The 17236-nt window shown below is 40.2% G+C and overlaps 1 protein-coding gene across 1 annotated transcript; it reads left to right on the top strand.

Annotated features, from left to right (window-relative positions):
* The first annotated feature begins 500 nt into the window (after window positions 1–500).
* tbx5a (T-box transcription factor 5a) lies at window positions 501–16489 on the top strand. The gene is made up of 8 exons (XM_069713775.1): window positions 501–644; window positions 1362–1456; window positions 2921–3040; window positions 3924–4071; window positions 10245–10397; window positions 13375–13466; window positions 14951–15183; window positions 15897–16489. The coding sequence occupies exons 1-8, from the start codon at window positions 501–503 to the stop codon at window positions 16487–16489; spliced, it is 1578 nt and encodes a 525-aa protein (XP_069569876.1).
* Window positions 16490–17236: the final 747 nt, after the last annotated feature.

The following is a 17236-nucleotide window of genomic DNA, read 5'->3' as shown; positions in this document are numbered from 1 at the left end:
ACGCGGCAGGGATCGCTGCTCTCTGCAGGAGGGACACCGTCTCAGTAGAGGATCGTTTTTTAAGAGCCACCATTGTGTTTCATTTTGTTCTGGACTTGTCGCCACATAGCCGAAAGCTCGGGGGTCCAAAAGGCACCGGAGTCCTGGGCCTGCTTCAATGTGCAGCCTTAAAATCAATCACCACAGTTCTGATGCTGTGACAAGTGCAATCAGATATCCACTGATTAAAACAGACTGTATTTGGGACAAACCTTTTGCAATAAGTTGATTTAAAGAGAGAGGTTTAATTCATGCTTTTACTTTGAAAGCCTTCACTCAAACACCAAGTTTATATTTGACTATGTTATGATGTCCTGCTATCTGTTGCTGGTCACATAGTGTCAAATAGTGACAATGAGGCTCATTTGTGTGTCGTTATGTTCAAGAGCAGCTCGAGCTCCGCACACTGACATTTCTGTTTCGGTCTTCCAGCTGGGACGGTAGTTTTCGGAGTTCCGGTCATGGCGGACCAAGAGGAGACTTTTGTCCTCCAAAACTCTCCAGGTGGATCAGATTCAAGGGAATTACAGAACGATAATAAATCAGAGAAACCGAACGGGACTTCGAGCAAATCTCCGTCATCGCAGACAACTTACATCCAGCAGGTGAGTACCGGGTCTGCAGGCCTCAGGCCGGCGGGCCGCCGAGTCCTGCAGCACACTCCTTATATCCCGGCACACAGCTAGGTTGGGTCTCAAAATACACACAGAAAGTCTGCAAATGAAATAGGAGAAATACATTTACTTCTGCTGAAGTTGATTTCGTCGAGAGGTAGCTAATAACTTATATTGCATCTGATTTTTATTTAAAACAAAGAACTTCATCTTTGTTTTAAAGCGTCGCTCAAGGAAACTGACTTCAGAAAAAGAAGTGAAACATTACCAACAAAAAAAAATCAATGCAATTTTGTAATTTCTTAGACTTAATCATTATTATACCGAGTTATTGATAAATGCAGTGAGTATCTCTGGCCTTGTATTGTTTGCAGTTTAAATGTGTGCTAAAGACTCGAGCGGTTTAAGACTACAGAAGGACAACTCGCATCCAAATTATAGATTGCTAATTAACCAGATTGTCATCACGCTCTGCATTATAAATTTACATCTACAGCAACTCGGTGCTTCGCAGGTTTTTGAGTGTTTTTGACATTTAAAATGAATGTTTTACATGAAGCACTGACGTTTATAATTTCATCTTTGGAAGCTGAAAACTGATGTTTTTCACAAAATGCTTTGTGACCAACTCGGAAGACCTCCAAGCCACGAGACCAGTGAATGGAACTACTTCAAGTGTTATGAGCACTAACATGTTGTCTTTTAAAGGGAATGGAGGGAATAAAAGTCTACCTGCACGAAAGGGAACTATGGACGAAGTTTCATGAGGTGGGGACGGAGATGATCATAACCAAAGCCGGACGGTAAGAATATCTACACAAATATCTATTATGATGATGATGATGATGATGATGATGATGATGATGATTGGAAAGTTCTCGCTGTGTCTGCCTGATTAGATAAAGCAGCTCGTTCAGTTGATTTTGATTTTATCGAGGTCCACTCACGAGTTTAAGTGTAAACTGTGGGTCGGATTGGATTTTTTATATTTTTTTTTTTTTTGGGGGGGGGGGGGGATATACACAGAGGAAGCACAGGGACAACACGGAGCATCTGGTGGAAGCTTTAACTCTTCATACACAGGCTGCATCTTAGTCTGGGTGGCCTTACTGGGGAAATGCGATACAATCGACCAATCAGAGAGTCTCAGTGCACAACTGCCCTCTGGTGTGAAAAATTGCTGAGTCGGTGAATAAAGATATTTGAGGAGCATCTGTTCTGCCATTTTCCTTCTCTGTGTCTCTGCTGTGTTTAATTGCATGCAGACACTTGGTGTGATCCGACACTTGTGCAGCAACATGTTGTGCAGGTCTTTGCCTGTGAACGTGTCTCGCTGTCAGCTTCACGGTTGCCTTCACACTGCATGCAGTCACAACAGCTCACATTGGCTGAGGGTGAAGCTGCATATATGCATGACGGCCGCTGGTGTTTCCTCGTGTCAAATGGCCCGTGGCTCACATGTGTATTATAAATGATGAGTATTTATAATTTAACATGGCTACATTTCATTGTGCTCTCCAGCGCGGCCAGGAGGCAGTTGTTTTGTCACAGCTGCAGAAAGTCTCCATTATACTCCCGTCAATCATTCCACTCCTGTTTTAGGCGAGAAATGATATTACACATCCTTCCTCGTCTCTCCAAGCTTTGACTCGTGAGGCTGCCTATAGGCTTACTCACGTTGTGTGTATGTGTGTGTATTTTTCTTCAGTGTGGCAACTACCAAATATCTAAATGATTTACTAAACGGATCTTGAAAAAAAAGAAAGAATCTGGCACAGAGTGAAAAACGTTTCATAATGGTTCCTCTCAGACTAAACTCCCTTCCCTGAAAGGAAGATTTTCCTCGCCAAACCAAATAAAGGCATCTATATATTTTAAATGGCCCCACGTGAGCTTACCTGCATGCATTAAATGTTGTTTAGTTTAGTTTCCAAACTAGAATCATTAAAAAAATTAAAAAAATAAATAAATAACCCCCATAAGTTTTAGGTTAGGTTAGGTTAGGTAGTTACTTTATTAATCCCCGAGGGGAAATTTTATTTCAAAGAATTTAATTTTAAAAAAATTAATTTGGGAAAAATGTGAGTTTTTATAAGGTTTGAAAATGGAGGAGTTGAGGCACATTTTTGTGATTTTTTTTTTCTGCAGAGCAGAAAGCCTTGAAGACACACCACACTCATTTTTGTTCTTGCGTGCGTGCGTGCGTGCGCGTGCGCGTGTGTGTTGCCCACTTTTGAGATCAAATGAGCGTCGTTTGTTCTTTACAGGAGAATGTTCCCCAGCTTCAAAGTGAAGGTCACGGGATTGAACCCCAAAACGAAATATATTCTCCTGATGGATGTTGTTCCTGCGGATGATCATCGATACAAATTCGCCGACAACAAATGGTGAGTTCCAGAACAACACAGAAAACCAATTCTGAGGGACTTTAAGCTGAAACGAACATTTCTTGGATTTTTACGCACAGACAAAAATGGAAATCATTATTTTGGGGGTCGCAGCTCTTCTCTTTCGGGAGCTAAATCCAACAGGACATTTTATATTGTTCTGATGAACGAGAATGGGAAGTGAGCATATTATTTCCCCTGAAATTATGAACTGTGTATTTTCTAATGGTTGCCAAGAAATGTAGTCAACAGGGAGAAATGTTTCTGCCGGAGCTGACTGTTCGGTGTTGAATGGATGCTGATGACTTTTCCTAGAGAGGTACAGAATGTGCGCAGCGACGAGGCCGTCTTTCACATTTGGGTATAAACACAGTTATTTGTTTAGTGTCATGTCGATCTCCGACCCCGCAGGAATGCCTTGTTTGGGTCAGTGCCTTTAAATGAGGGGATCCTTAAAGAGGATAATCACATGCCAATACGGCCGATAATCACCAGCCCAAAGCTGCAACTAATTCTTTCCTTGATTTGACAATCTTGGAAAACTTCCAGCTCCAACTTTAATTTCTAAAACAAAGTTTTGAGACGAGGTAAACATCCATGGCCTGGAGGTTTGTGCGTAAATGGCCTACGTGTGCAGCATTACTCTGGAATTACACAGTCTCAGTGTTTCGTAACAATGTCCGTTGATTTTATTTTTATTCTAATTTTAATATCTTCAATTTTATTTCAATAAGTTTAATTCAGTTCAAATATCCGTCTGCCTTTTTCGAATTTGCCGTAATAGTTTTGGAGCCTACATTTGCAGAATTGTGTGTATGTCTCCGCTTAGCTGCATGTCGGTGTCAGTGGTGCCGCGGTGTAACTGGCTGTTACTGTGCGTCAGGTCTGTGACTGGGAAGGCCGAGCCCGCCATGCCCGGGAGGCTCTACGTCCACCCGGATTCTCCCGCCACGGGGGCGCACTGGATGAGGCAGCTCGTCTCCTTCCAGAAGCTGAAACTGACCAACAACCACCTGGACCCGTTCGGACACGTAGGTGCCTAGGCCTATCATCTATACTCTCAAACACGGACCGTGTCTCTATCAATGCTACAGTGACTCTGCTTGTATGGAACATCCATTTTGGTTTGCTCAGTGACACTTCAGCAGTGTGACATCGTCCCTCATCTGTGGGTCGCTTTCTTTCTCCCTGTATGATGCAAGTTCTGCTTCTCACAGTCGATGGCCGCTTTTTTAATTGAGTTAAAAAAAATAAAAAAAAAAAATTTCCCGCATTTGCATAAAACACAGACACACACACACACACGCGCGCGCGCGCACACACAGAGCAGAAAGGGAACCACAAAATATTACAGGAGGTGGCAAGTATTATTATTATTATTATTATTATTATTATTATTATTATTATTATTACTGATGGTATCATTATTGAGAGGAAAGTTTTTTTAAGTACATTCTAAATTCAGGTTTTTGGAATTCATTAAAACTTTTACCCCTCAGTGTTTAAATTAAAAAAATAACCCCCTCCCCCCTTCCGCCTCCTCCTCCTTGCTTGTAAAAAAAACCCGGTGATTTGCAGGATTAGGCCCTATTAAAACTGGATTTTATCTCTCACGTTTACTTTATAACTCAACAAACTTTCAGTCACTCCAACAACAGGCCCTATGAACTCAATGACCTCGAAGTCATTAAGTTATCCTTAAATTATTTTAATATAGCCTATTTTGTGCAAAACTATTTTTACAAATTCATAGAAACTATTTTGTTTATAAATCTTTGGTATACTTTCCTTTCATATGTTTATCTTCTTTTAGTTTAGATTTGTTTGTGAGACTGTTTGAATATTCTGTCCTAAAATACAAAGAGCAGAAGAATATTCCAAAACATAAGAATACAGGTTATTTTCTTTGTCGAGTTTTCAATAAGTTATAAGTGCTGCTAAAAATGAAATACAGCAAATGTAAGTGTTTGATTTACCACTACAACTTTAATGAAATCATGATTTTAGTTTTTACTATCAGGGAAATGTAAATATTTATTTCTAAATACTAGAAAAACAATGGACGTAGATTTTCTATTAATTTCACAAATTTACTCTTTATTGAAGCTCTGAGTTCTTTGAAAGCACGATGAGTTAAAGAGACAGGATACCAGATTAGCTGCAACAACAACAACAAAATTCTTTAAATAAGCTTGATGTTCTTTTGGAAAACAAGAAAGAGAGGAAACCTTGTCACATGTACAGTTTTGTCCAGGAGAAATACATATTAATAAATGCTTTGACAAAGTCAATTTACATTTAAAATACTATAAATATTTAACTTTGTCCTTAGAATGCAATTGTTTCTGGCGGCCCTTTGTCCTTTACAACGCATATTAAAGAAAATAAAAAATAATAGAGTATATTATTCTATCATGTTTCGAGAGAAACTTCAGTTTCACAACAGAAAATGATTTGGATCATTCTCTAAGATTCGTCTCTTTTCCGCCCGTCCTCATTTAAAGTGGAATATGTTTGTTGTAAAAGTGTCCTGGAAACTCTTTCCGTAGCCCGGCTTTATTATAGCACCCTCTAGGTGCATTATAGTTAGAGACCTCCTGGAAGCCAGCTTGCATAAATAGAGGGGAGCAGTTTTTAGCAAAAAGGAAAAAGGCAATTGCACCTCCACCCACTTCCCCCCTCACCAATGAGGGACTGGTACCCATTTCCTAGCTTTAACTCCTCATTATTCTGCACTCACTATCTGGCCCCAGGCTTTTGTGATTCCTGTCTTACCCAAAACAGAGAGCATAAACATCACTTACTTCATCAACAAATGGGCCTGTTGGCGGCAGGTTTTCATAAAATGTTGAATTGATGGGCACATTGAGGCCTAATTACATGTCTTGTTGTAGAAACAGTCACTCAATTAGTTTTCTTACTAAGAGACGTCGCCATTAGAGGGAGAAAAAACGATTGGGTTCGACAAAAGGGCCATCAAACGGCCTGTTTTTAGGTAGAATTAGTAAATAATGTGGAAAAAATACTAAATTTACTTAACAAGTTTACTTAAGTTAAGGCTCCAGATGTTTTATTTGGAGGCGTAATAGTGCATAAAGTTCAAATCGGTACTTCTGGATGAGAAAAAAATTCACATTTCTTTCTGTAAATATGTCATTAAGAGGCAGCAATATAACTTTTATAGCACAATCTTATGATACGATTATTATTCAATGTATTTCAATTATCCTATCATTGATTGCAGATTATCAATTATTTAGCAGCTACTAACCAGTGTATATTCTTCTACAACCACTCATATCACTGGTTATAGTTTGACAGTGAATCCAAAGACAGACTGGTGTCAGCCTTTCACAGTTATCCAAGCATTAATGCACATGTATCCCAGCCTACTATCTGTCCACATGGCACCTACAGGGATCGCTGCCTCGCCAAAGCCCAGCTGGTGAAATGAAACCGGAGTTCAGTCGGAATGTGAGCAGCGTTGTAAATTTTGGGTTAAAGTGCGTTTATGATTGGTTGCAGTGGTTCCTGGCTCGCCCTCCTTCGTGCTGGGAGACGGCACCATGGGATTCATAAATGAAAACACTGGTGGCTGGCCAGAAATACACTCCATCAGCTTGTTGGTCCAGCTGGTTGAAATATCTTGTAGATGATTTATAATTACTAGCAGTGAGACATGAGACCAAAACATATTGCTGATGTAGATTAGACCCGTTCGGGACGGGCCCGCTGCAGAGGGTTTTCTTCAGATATGTCTGGTGAATTAAATGCACGTTGGCGGGCTGAGCCGAGCCGAGCTCACCGGGTCGGGACTGTTGGACGAGTTTACGGAAAACAAGGAAGGCTGAAACCCCAAAGTGTTTGTCTGCAGTTTACTGTGTAGCTTTGTTTTTGTTCTTTTTACACAAATAAATCACGTTAAAGTGAAATATGAAAACAAACGTAATATTTTTGTGTGACATTATCATAGTTCTGAATAAGCTCATGTTTTTTGTTATCTTATTAATATTTTCAGGTAAAAAGATGGTTGACATTGAGAGTGTAGTTCAAGTGTAGTCAGGTAATATGTTTTAAATATTTATGGTGAAAATGGTTTCATTTATCATTGTAAACATGAATTTTTTTAACAATAATAACCTTCAGCAGTTTGTGTGAGTAAATAATCAACAACTTTACTCAAGTATGAATTTGAGCTAAATACATTTTATGCCACTTTGTGCTTTTAATTTGACAGCTGGCTAGTTCCTGTCAGAATTTACTCACATAAGCAGCTTATAAAATACGATATGAAATTATAAATTAAATCAAATTAGCTTCACTCTGACCATCTGCAACATTAAAATGTTGCTTACTGAATACATGAATTATAATAATCCAATAGTTTTGTATAGATATAATAACACCAGAGTGGCATTGACCATTAATTATTCTTATTTATGACATATGTAAATTTGTTGCATCTATAAATACAACACCTAGTTGTATCTTCAGATATATTGTTGGTATTTACATCCGGGTATAAATACTTTTTAAACTATTGCACTACAGTACTACCTTAGTTTCATCCTTTCAGAATTAAATTTCCACGGTGGTGGAAAATATATTTCGTTTTTGTCTCCGTTTTTTTTGTTGCTTTGATCTCCTTCTCGACTCCCAGAATATTCCTCAGCGTTATTCATCTCCCTCCTCAGTTTGCTGCTGCACTCGTCTCTCCGTCTTCCCACACATGTTTTGGGGAGGAGGGTGGAGTGTGAGGATCGCACTGTTTATATTCTAATGGCAGTGTGTGATGAGCAATAGATGGTGGTGTACAAAGCCTGCTAATCCCGAAGCTCGGGGAAACTCTCTGATGTGGTGGAACTTGAAAGCAAAGGGCAGCTGCGTGAGACCCAAAGTGATCCCTCACTATCATTAAATACTATCATCCAGGGGGCGGGGGTGGGGGTGGGGGTGGGGGCAGAGATACAGAGATACAGGGAACCAGGCAGGGCAGCGACTGGGCCACGGAGACGAGGCGTGTGCTGGGGTCCCAGTGGGTGGTCTGTAGCTACGACCCCACCACCACCACAACCCCCCTACGAGCACACATACTGGATTTTGTCAGTCAGAGTCAGTGGACCAAATGTGCATACAGATACGTCCCTGCAACTTCTCTTGTTGGAAGACCTTCTTTAAGCTTCTTGATGCTGCGTGATGAATGACATGTTTGCGCTGATGGACTTGTTGTTGTGGTTTTGTCCCAATCGTGGATGGATCTCTGCAGACCAACAAATAAGCCAGTAATGGACGTACGCAATATAAAAAGCTTTGTTTAACCTACTTTTTCTCGGCACTGTGCTCAGAAAGCTTTAAGAAGCTCTTTCAGAAAACTGTCACTTATGAATCCAAAGACAAATAGAGAGGCAGCGCTGTTTCATAGACACGTCGTTTCATTTGCACACTGACTTAACGCTAAGCTACTGGAAGAATCCACTTAAATGTGAAAATTATGACATTTAATGACAAAATGAGGAGTCTGCTTGTCTATCAGTGTTACACTCAATAAATCCTGACGGATATTTTCTACATGGTCATTAACTTCCATTAAATCATTTGCATTTACAAGGTGCATGCAGGCAGCTGAAACACATTTTTATCCAATTCCTGCCCATTACAAAAACCTACTGCACCATGAAATGACATCAAGTTCAACTTGGAATTAATAATGGAGGACCATTGTATCTTGTATGTATGGGCCTCTATGGTTCACTCGGCTCTGAGAAAAGACCCCGGGTTGTGTTTGTGTAGTACCGCAGGATGCCCCCACAGGTACTGGAGGTCAGGGCAGTCCCTTGTCTCGTCTCATGCTGGCAGTGACAGGCAGGTACAAAAACAATCTTTAAGATAACAGATAGGAGGAATGCCCATAGGACAGAGAGGTGTGTGTGTGTGTGTGTGTGTGTGTGTGTGTGTGTGTGTGTGTGTGTGTGTGTGTGTGTGTGTGTGTGTGTGTGTGTGTGTGTGTGTGTGTGTGTGGTGGTGGAGGGGGGGCGCGCAAAAAAAAAAAAAAAAAAAGAGGGAGCAGTGAAGAAGAAGGCAAGAAAAAAAAGCTTCTTTTTTTTTTTTTTTAATCTCTAAATGTAAGTGGATCTGATGACAATAAAAAGCATCAAGGTTGATGGCCATGACTCCCTGATCAGTCAGAACAATTAGACTTAAGATCCACGGATGAAAGGGCCTCAAAAGAGAAGTTCAAGGCTCAAGTTCAGCATCTTAATGTCGCCAAGCGAGCCGCTGGTAGTAGTCATCACTTAGCACAAACTGGGTTAGTCAGGTTGGAGGAGAATAATGAGAGGCGACGTGTTTGTGTCAGTCTATTACAACATATGTGACTGGGAACTGTACTGCAAGAAGTGTAATTTAGTGGTGAATTTATTTCTGTTTTCAGACTGAAATAAAACAAGTCAGACTTTATTTCATTTAAAGAGGAATGTTCTCTTCAGTCTTCTATAAAAAATAAAAAAAAATAAAACGCGGCCTAATTCTGTTTGAAATATCTATTAAAGTAATAAAAGTTTCATTTTGTAGTGCAATAAAACTTTTACCTTTGGTCAAAGTTATTTGTCCAGAAAAGTATATCTGAATTTAATTTGATCTGTTGAGGATCTGTGAGATTAATGGATTATATTACTTTAGACCCTTTTTTTTTTTTTTTTTGCCTCCAGCGCCTGAATTCATGCAAAAAAACATGTCTATAAAACTTCTAAAGTTTCTGCGTTGAAAGATCCTCCTCCTTTTATCTGTGTGAAGCTTATCAAACCCATGTCTTGCCTAAATTTGCTTTTCTTTTTATATAATGGTTAAGTGCTGGAATTAAGTCCTGAAATATATTGCTGAATGTTGAGCACTCATGCTTCACCAGCGAGTTTAGATCTGTCTTGAAAAAAACAGTAGCAACACAGGAGCAACAATTACCTTCACTTTCAAAATAAAACAAAGCCTGTAATATGCCCGCGAGGATTTAAAGGGAAATTTAAATTGCTTTTGCATTGTTTTCTGAAATTGTTTTGGCATTTTATTCTGAAATCATTTCACTCCAAGCAGCTCCGGAGAAAAACAGATTTCTGCTTTTTTTTTTTATTTATTTATTTATTTTTTTACCACGGATGCTTTGCTGTAATAATGTCATCAGGCAAATAACACCACTTCTGCTTTATTCTAGATCATCCTAAATTCGATGCACAAGTATCAACCGAGGATTCACATTGTGAAAGCGGATGAAAATAACGGCTTCGGCTCCAAGAACACGGCCTTCTGCACCCACGTCTTCCCGGAGACAGCCTTCATAGCGGTCACGTCCTATCAGAACCATAAGGTAAATCCTCGGGCCGTTTTTGCATTCTTATTTTCTTGCACTTTGTGACATAGTAAAAAGACAACTTCAAATTGACGGTGTATTTCACGAGGTGGTTTAAATTGTAATAGTTTCAAAGAAGGAAAACAGGAGGAAACGAACAGGACCAACAAACCGCTTATTGCGCATTCAAAAATGTTCCAGTAGAAAATGGAAAATTGTGTAAATGTCAGCTTTCCTGTTCTAGTTATTTGTTTAAAAGTATGTAGCTTCTATTTGCACACAAGGCTTCAATTAAATTCGACCCATTTCGTGTGCAGCTCTGTGCGGCATGTAAACTGAGGGAGAGAAAATGAAAGGCACGGTTCTGTGGGAGTTTAAAGTCTTGTCACTGTCAGCTGAAAATCGCTGATATCACATTGAGTCACTGACAGACGAGGGAAAAACTTCAGATACCGACGAGACGACGTCTGACCTCAAGCGACTTTTTCCAAGTTACAGACTCACGGCGCGAGACAAGCTGCAGATAAACCAGAGAAACCTCTGCCATGACTTTCCCAGTAGCTCAGCATCCTATAAAGCTAAAACGTATAATGATAATAATCATAATAAAAATGTCATAATAATAGCACGGTATTAGAGATGGGGGCTAAATAAATCAATAATAAATGTGTTAGTTGCTTTGCTACTTTATCGACGCTTCGAAATAGTTTGTGCTAATTATTTGAATAAAATGTGTTATTAGTTTTTAATCCATTTCGATGCAGCGGGGCAACAATAACACTTGTATCTACTTTATTTATTATTTCTCTGCGTATTTGCGCACAGATGCGCAACATAAAAGTCCAAGTTTCAGACTGTCCTGCCCTGGGTTAGAAGATTTTATTTTCTATACCCGCACGAGCAAATATTCTGTTTTATATATATATATAATATTTGTTTTCTCCGAGTGTTGACCTTTTTATCTTTAATGGGAAACTTTCTGTTTCGGGTTTCTTGGTTTCTACGATGGAACTTGAATTAACGGTTTGTGATTAAGAGGCTAAATTAAACGTCTTTCCCTGCTGTTGCTACTTTCTGTGTTTAAAAGCTAAAAAGTCGGAAAATGCCCTTGTTTTTTTTCCACATAAACAATATGGAAGATTGTTGCCTAATAACAATAAATTAGAGTCAAATTAATGTGGTGTCTTTAGGCCGTACAGCCTCACGGTTGTTTATAACTTCAGTTGGACTTGAGTGTTAAGATCTGATGAAAGAAGCAGGAATAAAACTCAATATTTACGTTGTCTTAATTTCTGAAGGGAAACAAATGTTGGGAATACAGCTATCTGTAAACAGCGTCTGTTTAACATCATTTAACCGTGCAGGCCTATAAGTTTTTAGTTTGGGGAATATGGGAGGAAGGGGCGAAGGCTCATAATTCCCTGCAGCCAATCCCAAGTCTCTGCGCTTCTGGGAACAGGAAGCACAAATGACCAACATTCTGTAGAAACCATTCATTATTTTTAAACATGTTACTGGGGGCTGAGATCGTAACCTCGGGCTAATTATTGGGGCTTTCCAGACCTGCAGAAAAACAAGCATTTCTGATTTGCAGGCGCTTTACCACAACTGTCTAATCAAACAGTCTAACATCTGCCAAAGCAATATGTGCTGCAGGCATGGGTCCAATTCACCTGTTAGACTCTCAGCTAATGAAAATGGCCGAAGTCTCTGGTTTCTCCTCTTTCCTTTCACAGCTGTAATTAAAACATTTTTCCAAACTGTGTTTCTGAAAGAGTATGTTTTCTTAAGAATTTTGTCAAACTGGAAAGATGAATGGAGGCCAGCAACACTACAGATTATATTTAAGTTATATTTAATAAATCTTATTTTACTTCTTTTTCGCTAAAATAGCCAAAAGCATCTGGAAATATGTTTATGTAGGCCTCAGTTATTTTAATGAGCATAGTTTGGACACACAGCACAGTAAAACGATGCTCTTTGAAGTTGAGAATAAATTTGTCCCAATTGTCTTCAGTCTCGGCCTAAATTATTTTTAGCTGTATTTTTTTTAATTCAATTTTTTTTAATAAATATGGCTCCAACTCTCAACAGAAGTCATCTCAGGGAGTTTAATAAAGTAAGTTCTTGACAATACAACTTTACAACATTAAAGAGAGGAATCCAACAATTCAACAACTCCCACATGAGCGACTGTTTGCAAACCCTGCAGAGCTAAATAAAGGGCACACTGAGACTTTTTATTCCAAACTTTTAAAATGATGAAACAATTTCTAAATGATGTGTCGGGCAGCGTGTATTAACAAGAAGCTAGCAAAGTGTCACATGAGAGATTTTACGAGGTTTGGTGAAAGTGTCAGCCAGCGTGCAGACAAACCTCCCGTCTTGTCAGAAAGCTGGAAGCTTGGAAGACCTGCCAACTAATTACCTGCCAGAAGCGGCTGCTGGAGAGGGATATCCCTGCATCGGGTTTAACCTCGGCGGGGTTAATCGCTATTTTGAGGTGGTTCTCCAAAGAAATTCTGCAGTTGTTTTGTTTTGTATTGACAGGGATATTTTTTACCAAAACATGAAGTCATATAATAAGTCATATTTGCATTTGTCATTCTCAAACTATCTGCTCAGCCAGACATCATCTAATGCAACATTATAAATCAAGCCATAAAAATATGACTGATTGAGACATCCAGATTTTTGGAAATGCGATCTGTTATTTTCTCTCTCTTGGGGTAACTTGGGAGCAGTTAGACGCGTCCAAAAGAACATCAGTTCTGAAAAAATATGCTGTAATACTGACATCATATAAGCCTCAAGTTGAAGAGGACTTGTCTTGTCTTAAATACTGAAATGTTGCATTTAAATAGTTGTCTGTGTTTGTTTGTGGGGCCATTCAACGTTTTAAAATCCAGCTGACAATCTAACAATCAAATAGCATAACTAATGGATTTCACTGCACAACGTATGTTATTAATATGAGGCGTGTTTGCTGTTCCAGATAACCCAGCTGAAGATTGAGAACAACCCGTTTGCAAAAGGTTTCCGTGGAAGCGACGATATGGAATTGCACCGGATGTCCAGGATGCAAAGGTAGCTGAAGAAAACGTTCAGAAAATAACCTTTTGTTCACTTTGGAGTATGTTATTCATAAACTATTTCTTTAATTGATCTCAGGCTCTGATATGTGGAAATACTGACACATACTGAATGATGTCAAATGAGTAGATAAATGTTACCTCAATTAGGCCGGGATTACTGACATCCTGGTCACACTGTCCCTTAACAAGCCCTACTTTAATCCTTCAATCACCCAAATGCGAGCCAGTCATGAGTGTTATTTTCAGTGAGTGTTATTTTCAGTGATGTAAGTGTAATTCTTGATTTCCAGCCAGTTTTCATGCTGAAGACTTTTATGGCTGATCTGGCAGAACCTCTGAAACATGACTGTAACATCTCTCTTCCATAGAGCCCTGTCTACCAGGATGTTCCATATGTGTGTGTGAGTGTGTGTGTGTGTGTGTGTGTGTGAGTGTGTGTGAGTGTGTGTTGAACTGGTGGTATCGCCTGGTCAGGCAGCCAAGGCAGTACAAGACCACATTGCGCTCTTTCTCTCCATTATTCAGTCCAGATGAGGGATAGAGTCCGTGCTGCACGGAAAACACTTTTTCAAAGGAGAAAATCTGGTTTTGAAACAACCCTCCTGCCCCCCCCCCCCCTCTCTCCCCCTTACCACCCCCCCTCTTTTGGGCAGCCACTACAGACACTGTGTATTCAAATGAAGAAATCCCAAATCAGACGAAACTGGAAAAGCTGTTTGGCTTTTCCACAAGGTGCTAAAATCCTGCATCCTTCCTGTAACCTTTCCTCGGAGCCAGAGCAGAGAGTTCATGGTGATCAAGCTTTTCAGATTAATGTCATGGTTTATGCTGCAGTGAAACTCCCCAAACAGTCAATAGATTTCTGTACTTTCAAGTAGTTTGTAAAAATGGCCCGCGTGATTGTGGCAGACACACGTTAAGTTCCTTTAAGTAGGTGCGTGCCACAAGATAATACGACGTTTTGAGTGAAATGCATTTCAGCTATCAAAACGTGCAAATATATAGGACTTGGTGAGAGTCCAAACCACACTATCAATCTTACGGGCCTTCGTCCGATCCTGCCGAGTACAGTAAGCAACGCACGTCTGCTCTTGGTTACACTTTTAAGGAGAGCGCTTATTGCAAAACCAGGTCACTTTTTCAACTGAAGCTTTCCGTGAAATCAAAGAAGGAAAAGTAGCAAAATGATGTATTGATGGATGCTGTGGATTAATAGGAGTGAAATACATGCTTGCATTTTCAGCAGAGGGGTTTTCCCCACAGGAGTGTTCCTCTGAGTGGGAGTGAATCACCGATGGTGAACGCTGTTGATCGTCTTTCAGAACAGATTTTATGGTTAATTGAATTGTACAGAATTGAACTATTTAAACAGTTGTGTCATATTGAACTTTGACGTGTTGCATTTAAAGTGATATTTTACAGGTAAATTGCAGAATATTGCTAATAACTGTGTTTGTGTGTGTGCACCCACACAAGCACCAAGGAGTATCCAGTCGTGCCTCGCAGCACAGTGCGACAGAGAGTGGGCTCTAGCCAGAGTCCGTTCAGCGGGGAGGTCCAGGGCATGGCCACGCCGAGCACCCTGAGCTCCCAGTACTCCCAGTGTGACAACGGCGTCACAAGCACCTCGCAGGACATGCTGCCTCAGTCGGGCTCCTACCCGCTGCCCCACGAGCACGGCCCCGAGTACCACTGCATCAAGAGGAAAGGTAGGAAACACTGCAGCCACGTGGGCGCCAAAAAGGACTAAAATAAACATAAGCATATATTTTATTTAATATGGGAGACTGCAGAATCTAGAATATAGATTTAGTTTTACAGCAGTCTTTCTCCATATCCACTGCTTTTAACATGATGGCTCTGTTGCAGTAAAATTATGTTTAAATAAGATTTATTGTGCTTAATTTTTAAATTACTGTCTTTAAATATTAGCACAACATGTGCTTCTGTTTTTATATAAATTAGGGACACCTACATACATACAGATTTTATACAAAATGACATTAAATTTGGGATGTTTCACAAAGAGTATGCCAAAATATACCTGCACATTATTACACTATGCATTATATTCTGCACAAGTCAAATACAATATGTGGCTCTAAACAAGCACACACAAGGTCTCTAAGGAACATATGAGGACAATAAAAGGAGCCAATAAGCACGCAAGCAAAAGAACGCTCATTAAACTTTTCAGGCTATAATACTTTTGAATATGCCAGGAACTATTTATGGAAGTCCTTAAATTATTGGTTGTAGAAGAGTAGTTTAGGTGTCCCATTAGTGACATAATTAAAAGACAGGTTTGCACTACTCCAAAAAAAGTGATCACAGGTTCGTGAAAGAGCAGCTTCATGTGAGTTTTAAGATACTGAATGATAAAACGTGACTAACGGTGTTGTTTGTGTAACTCTTCCTGCAGTGGAGGACGACTGTCACTCGGGTGAGCACAGCTATAAGAAAGCCTATCTGGAGAGCTCGTCCAGCGAGGAGGACCATTACTATCGCCCTGTTGGCTACGCCCAGAGCCTCAGCCTCGCCGGTGGGCCGTACCGCAGTGAATCCAGCCAACGGCAGGCCTGTATGTACGCCAGCGCCTCGCAAGGCGCTGAGCCTGTTCCCAGTTTGGAGGACATCAGCTGCAACACTTGGGCCAGCGTCTCCCCCTACGGTAGTTGTTCCGTCACCACCATGCAGCCGATGGAGCGGCTGCCCTACCAGCACTTCTCCGCTCACTTCACCTCAGGCTCTCTGGTGTCCAGACTAGGCGGGGTGGGAGGCCACGCCTCTCCACAGCTGGGTGACGGCCACCACGCGGCTATGTACCAGAGCTCCATGACCCACCAGACTCTGGGCCGCCAGTGCAGCCCCGGGGCTGGGATTCAGTCACCCACCGCCGGCCTGCAGGGAAACGAGTACCTCTATACACACGGCATACCACGTACGCTATCACCACACCAGTACCACTCTGTACATAGTGTTAGCATTATGCCGGAGTGGAGCGACAACAGCTAAAACAGCTTTTAGTTACACAACTAAATACAAGTATTCAAAGGAAAAGACAGAAAAGGACCAAAATAAGGCAGGGTTTAGACACATTTATATTTATATTTACATTTTGTTGAGGACGTGTTGCTGTTCATCTTAATGAGATCAGTGTTGGTTCACTGACAACATTGGATATTTGTAGAATGGTGCCGACTTGGAAAGGAGGCATCTTATCACTTAACTTGTTGTGACATCATCTGCACTTAAGAGTCAAACAGAAAGGTGAATAGAGACGAGCTGGACCGGAACATGTGCAGAGAACATTGACACAGAACAGAAGAGAAATGCTTGAGATGCTCGGCCAGCTGTCCCCAGCTCTGGTATGTTCTCGTGCAGTGGTTTGTTTGGATGTCAGTGTTTCAAGTGAGACAGTAAATATATCCTCAGCTTTTTTTTAAGAAACACAAAACTCTTGTTTTGTATTCACAGACTGAATTCATGTAAAAAAAAAAAAAAAAAAAAAAAAAAAAAAAAGGACATTTGTCTTCTGTCAAACTTGCCCAAGTTCTTGTTTCTTATAAGTTTTTGTAGTTAATAAGTATAAAATTGCTATAAGTTTAAAAAAAATGAATAAGCAGAAGTGAGCTTTTGTTGTGGCTCTTTGGTGAATTTACTTGCTGTCAGAAGGGTGATTTTTATTTCCTTTTACATGGATATAATTTAAATGCACATCAGAAATGTTATGAAAACTACATTATGAGATACATGACAGTA

The sequence above is a fragment of the Brachyistius frenatus genome, unplaced genomic scaffold (genome assembly GCF_029030835.1).
Source record: "Brachyistius frenatus isolate BFR_SWC_R1_liver_20210118 unplaced genomic scaffold, ASM2903083v1 Contig_122, whole genome shotgun sequence".
Taxonomy (NCBI): domain Eukaryota; kingdom Metazoa; phylum Chordata; class Actinopteri; family Embiotocidae; genus Brachyistius; species Brachyistius frenatus.
This window is presented reverse-complemented; position numbering and strand designations above follow the sequence as displayed.